At 34.1% G+C, this 6,000-nt stretch overlaps 1 protein-coding gene across 11 annotated transcripts in view; it reads right to left on the bottom strand.

Annotated features, from left to right (window-relative positions):
* Window positions 1-1,396: 1,396 nt before the first annotated feature.
* COBLL1 (cordon-bleu WH2 repeat protein like 1) overlaps window positions 1,397-6,000 on the bottom strand; it is an 81,897-nt gene continuing 77,293 nt past the window's right edge. For all 11 annotated transcript variants that reach the window (XM_035331348.1, XM_035331347.1, XM_035331340.1 and 8 more), the window contains 2 exons: window positions 5,818-6,000; window positions 1,397-2,914 (listed from right to left, as the gene is read on the bottom strand). In XM_035331348.1, the coding sequence (XP_035187239.1) occupies window positions 2,828-2,914; window positions 5,818-6,000 (270 nt within the window). In that variant the 3' untranslated portion in view covers window positions 1,397-2,827. The remainder of the gene's footprint in view (window positions 2,915-5,817) is intronic.

The raw sequence follows: 6,000 nt of genomic DNA, 5'->3' as shown, positions 1-6,000 counted from the left end.
ACACCACTATATGCTGCTTCATGATGGTTAAGTCATAGCACACTTTTAGTGGGGTCTGTTATTTTGTTTACACAATTGCACTGACATTTCTGTTACTGCAGAGTCTTGAGTTTTCTTCCCCAAACATTTTGCCTGCCATTCAAAAGCAGCAGGAGGATTTTTAGTAGTATGACATAAATAGTTGCCTTCTGTTGGAAGGCATCTCTAGTACAGGTTCCCCAAACTAAATATGCTTGGATCAAAACAAAAAAACACCAAGGTATTTTCCATGCAAGTAAGGCATCCACAACAAAAATCTACTGCTGCTTAACTGGACTTGCAGTTGCTAGAAAAAAAAAATCCTTATTGCTTCAGCCGCTGTTTTCTTGTTTGAATATTTAATAAACACAAGTTTGTCATCAAGAGTTTTTATGGTAGAATTTAATACAAGAATATTACAGAAGAAATGAGTCTCTAGATATATAAGATCTTAAAACATTTTACATATATGTTGGAAGAAAGAGGAAAAAAGGTTTTGCTAAACAATACTGCCAACTAGTAACAGAAAATCTCATTGAACAATTTCACAGTACTGTTGTGTGTAGTCATTTAATTATCAAGCAAGTTCAGTTGCACAGACAAGAAACCTTAAAATTCAAGAAAGTTGTTTTTAGTTTTAATCTCTAGTACATGAGATTATATTTGCCTTCAGGAGTTCACATCAAAGGCCAATATGCTTTTAATACAAGACTAAGGAATATATAGCAGTACAGTGTTGTACTCTAAACCAAAGAAAACAACAACAAAGCAAGGTTATTTGATCTTTTCCCAAACCAGAATAATTAGACTCCACACATTTGATTGAAATAATGAAAGCATTTAGTCTGCAGATGGAGATTAAAATACAGTTGTATGAAATAACTTTTAGTCACCTCCAGCAGAGAACACAAAAGTTTGAAAGCCAATGTAACCCTCTCACTCAAAGTATAAACAAGGAGACTCCTTTGCAATGCAACCTCTGTGCCATTTACAGATCAGCATGTTTTTGCTTGAAAAACCAAATTCAAATAGCACAATGAACATAGACACTTAGTAGATTCCTTGGAGTGAGTTACAATTTTCCAGGCTGTCCCTCAAGACATAATAAAATCTAGAAAGCAAGCCCAAGTTAGAAAAAAAAAAAAAAAAGAAAAGAAAAAACCTACCTCTTCTATCTCAACATTTTCAAGTGAAGAATGAAGCATTCTTTTGCAATCAGACCCTGAAACACATCTTTTGAACTACCATGTGGGTTCCTCCTTCCACCTTATAATCAGCCTTTGACTGGAGGCAAGAACTAGGAGAAGGCAGTGGCAGCACACCTTGACAGGGGACTAAGTTATAAGAGAGAAAACATGAGAGAACAGCAGCGAACAAGTGCTCATCAGTTCTCTTTATGAATTTTATTTACTAAAATGTTCTTCGAAGGGTTTCAGCATTAAGTTAACAGTTTTATTAGGAACCAATAATTGAGCCTGTACTAGAAAAGTAATGAGACGTCTCTGAGATTATTGCACAAAAAACTGGCAGCAAACCATTAATAACCCTTTGAAATGCACATATAGATCAGTTTCAGAAAATGAGTTACACAATGACTTTAAAGTACAAAATAAATATATAAAGAATAGAAACTAAATATAATTATTTTTATTTAAATCAAGTCCAGCAAGAAAATATTTTAATATGGCAAATACCCCAGCACTTGCTGCATACATCCATAATCTAGCTATTTCATCATGAGTGTGATCACATTTCCGCCCTCTCCCCAAAATGTATCATCTTGACAAGAAATGAAAAATAGATAAAATAACATGAAGCATTTTCTTTATATATATATATAATATATATATATTCCCATTTTGGTATTTAATGCTTAGTCTATAAATAGAGGCTCTGAGACACAAGAACAGTTTGTAAGTGTATTATTGTGCTGTTCTAAGATTAAAATATTTTACACAAACAAGTCTAAAGCAGTTCATTCTTTAGTCATATTTCCAGTGATTTTAACTTCATGAATTATCAAAACTGGAATTCGCATTTTATCCATAAGTGACTACATGCTGATGTCTATTTAAAAGTATATCTAGTTCACAAAAGGTTTTTTTCATCTGAGTGCTAGGTAAATACTATATACAGTTGCTCAAAGAGTAGATAAGAAACATCATGTAGTGTTACTGTTAAGAAAAGTTTAAGTAGTACAAAAATTTCCAGTAATTTAGGTCTTTTTTTTTTGTATACCACTAGGAAAAAATTGAAGGAGATTTAAAATTAAAATACTTACCTCAACTACATCAGCTCAAGGAACAAAAACTTTTTTTTTTCTAAGAGAAACAAAAGTATTGCATATAATTTCCTACTAATTACAAAATTAATTTAATGAGCTAATATGGAGGCAGCATGTGGTAGATTTAAATTCTTACAATCTGTTAAAGTAATACACAATTCAAAATTAATTATCTAAAATTCTTAGATTTCTTTAAATCTGTAATTTCAGCATACTGCTACATATTGTTCAGTCTTGAAGGCTGAAGTCAACAATTTTTGACACTCATTCCAACATAAGCAAAGCTCATCTGCACCCTCTCTTAAAAGTTTTTAGCAGCATAATCAGCTTTTTAAAGAGAAAGTTATTACCATAATTTACATATTCTAATAATCTTTTCCAAGGCAAAGGACCCAGTGTGAAATTCCTATACCAATTGACAAAAATATATTAACATATACTTGCATTTACACTTTCAAAAATTTATAGTTAGTATTAAGCTGGCCTATGAAGCAGTAGTAAAGTGCAAAATATTTGGTATAACAACTAGTGATTGGCTTTTGCTTCTGTGGAATACAAATAAGTAAGCTTGGCTCTTCCGTTGACTGCTATAGTGTTTGATGGAGGACCAACCTGGAGGCAAGGGGAAAAAAAGGGAAAAAGAATATTAACCTACGTTTTAAAACACATTTGACTGTAGTATGTTTCATAGTAGTATTTATTTAAAAAAAGAAATATTGTTACTTCGGTTTGTGTTTTTCTTGTCCCAATGACAGATGTCCTACATAATTTCTGAACAAAGCACATATATGCTACAAAAGTAGGATTAAATGTTTTTAAGTAATTGCATACATTTCTATCAAGAAATTCTGTGAATATCTATTCAAAACATATAGAATTTTTAGTCCATCTCCAGACTTGGCTGAAAAGGAACACATGAAAAAGCTATCACTCAAAATGAACATTTTAAAAATAAATATTGAATAGAACTGATTCCTAACAAAATCTGACATTCATTTATGCCATGCTCTTGTATCAGGAGCAAACTATAATTTTTAGTATAGATAGCAAAGACCTAATTTTCAGGGGAGCTACATAAACCACTTATTCCAGTTGGAGTTAAAGGGAGCCATGGGAGCTGCATACCACAGCACATAGCTTACTAAACAAAATGAAAATATTCTTAAGAGAAAATGGTTAAAAAGAAACCGCATTTTATTTTTTGAATGATTCCCTCAGAGACCTTGAGAAACAGAGTACGGTGAGAGGTAAATTGAGAAACAGGCACCTGACAACCCTCTTTCACAATTTCAGTGGATTGCATTATTACCCCTTTTACTGAGAGCAGCACGATAGTGGAAGCTGAGGTGAATGCATGCAAAAAGTCCTTTCAATACTGGAAATCTGGAAATCACTTTTGGGTGCAAACTTACTGATGCAGTATGTTTCACATCTCTATTTGTCCTAGTACAGCAAAGTTCTCCATGTTAAACACATAATGGGAATGTTGTTATTAAATTTGCCATAGGCCAAAAAAAAAAATCTTTCTGCAGTCAGACATACCTGTACCACAGCACATGCACTCAGGTTAAGAGTGAAAAGAGCACTGTGTGTACAATTTTGTTTGGCAGAATTTCAGCAGGTTCTTCAGCATTTTAGGAGGAGTGTGGAGTGGATGTTGAAGCCTGTTTCAGGTTTCAGTGTTGCAGAATGCTTTTCCTTACGCTTATGGAATCTTCTAATCACTTTTCCTTAAAAGAAGTGATCACTTTCAAATTACTTTTCCTTAAAAAAAAAAAAAAAAAAAAACTCCTAACCGCCAACCTCTATAGATCCTATACTGAGGAAGAACATCTCCCGCCCACAGCAGAGTGAGCGAGGAAAAGGGGGAAAAAAGGATTTGAGTCATCATCTCTCTCTTCTTCACAGTACCATTCTTGTACCTTGACTGATAAGACTATATGGGTCATCTGTATTAGAAAATCATCTGTATTAGAAAACGATAAATAACTGCATAATAAGTTTTGTCTGTGGTTTGTCAAGTAGATATAGATTTACTGAATTCTGAAATCCACTTTATGAATTTTATTTTTTAAAAACACTTGCAAACTACTGTGTCAGTAGCCAATGCCTATAGGTATTTCCTACAGAATCATAAAACAAATTTCACACACTATGCAAAATAAATAAAATTCAGTATTATTCACAATTGTGCACTGGAAAAAACACCTTAGTAAAAATACATGCGTATATATGCAAGCAAACAAGCAAGAAACAAACAAGACAAACTCAGGTAGAACAGATCAAGTTAACATCAAAGTGACTCTGAACAATATGATACTTGCTTAATCTTAAACTGTTTTTAAACTGGCTTGTAGTTAGTGACAAGTAGAAGCAATACTACAAGTGCCTTATGTACAGCCAGCTCTTGCTGGCTGAAGGCAACAACTAGTTCAGCATGGTTATATGGGTTTAAATATGCTACGGTTCTAAATATGCTACGGTTCTGGGAAAATGAATCTTCCTATCCAGAGTAGAAATAATAGGAGGCCTACAGGCCTCAGACAGGCTGTTGCAGTGTTAAACTGAAATAAGACCTCACATATTTGAAGCAGATTATTCTAATATTTGACCAGCAACTGAGAAATTTTGATCCTAGAGAGTCAAAAATTTCCACTAAAAACAAACAAAAAAGCACTCACAGCCACCTACCACACATCATTTGCTTTTATTCAAGTTTAAAGTGCAAAAAGGAAGAGGAAAATAACCTCATAAGTTTCTTAACTTTCTGCAATGAGAACTTATTCAATACAGAATGCAAAATATTAATGCTACATCAAGAAAGCTTTTTGTGAGACTATCATTAAATTGTCTGGTTACAAATTTAAAACAATAGATTTTTAAAGCCTGTGATATTTTACCCAGTGAAAGAAGTACAGGTGCATTTTAGGAGACAAAAGAAAAAATAAGTAGCACTTTTTACCTGAGGGAGTGGGGGAAGTCAGACCTACTAGGACTGTTAACAAAACATTGAGAAATATCTTACTAACAATACCAAACAGCAGCAGGAGGCTTGAAGAATTAAGGACCTAATAGAGTTACCTAGAAAAATAAAATCTTCACAACTTACATTTATCTGCTTGCAAAGGATTGCAGCTAATTCAGGCCTAGGATGAAGCTGCTTAGCATGCATCCAAAACCACACTACTTCAAAATATATAAACCCAAATAATTTAATACATTCCTGAGGTTTTGAAAGAGACAGTAATTGACAACTTAAAGATATCTAACTAATTTCAGGAAGATTTCTGATTGCATTTGCGCTTCTTGAAAGTATGGGCATATATAGCTTTGTGTGTGCATGCACCAATTTATTCTGCAAAGCTGAACTCTCCTCCCCATCTCCCTTCCCACTGTTAAGAGACCTCCTCACAGCACTTCATGCCAAAGCTAACTGCTTTTAGTGTCAGACATTAATATGGTAATTTTGAAGGAAACACCATGAGGTTGTTATGGATGCAGTGATGAAAACTCACCCTTTTCAGTTTGGCAGCAGCTTCTCCAGAGCGGATTGCAGCCAGCAAGCTCTGGTGGATCTGTTCTGGGTCAGAGCGCTGGACTGTCATTGCAGTTTGTCTCATAGTGACAGGGGGTGGGTGGTCAGTTGAAGAACCTGACTGTGCCCAACTCTTTTGCTCACTATTCATATTGCTGCTTCT

The sequence above is a fragment of the Oxyura jamaicensis genome, chromosome 7 (assembly GCF_011077185.1).
Source record: "Oxyura jamaicensis isolate SHBP4307 breed ruddy duck chromosome 7, BPBGC_Ojam_1.0, whole genome shotgun sequence".
Taxonomy (NCBI): domain Eukaryota; kingdom Metazoa; phylum Chordata; class Aves; order Anseriformes; family Anatidae; genus Oxyura; species Oxyura jamaicensis.
Note: the sequence above shows the minus strand (reverse complement) of the source record. Positions and strands in the feature narration are given on the sequence as shown.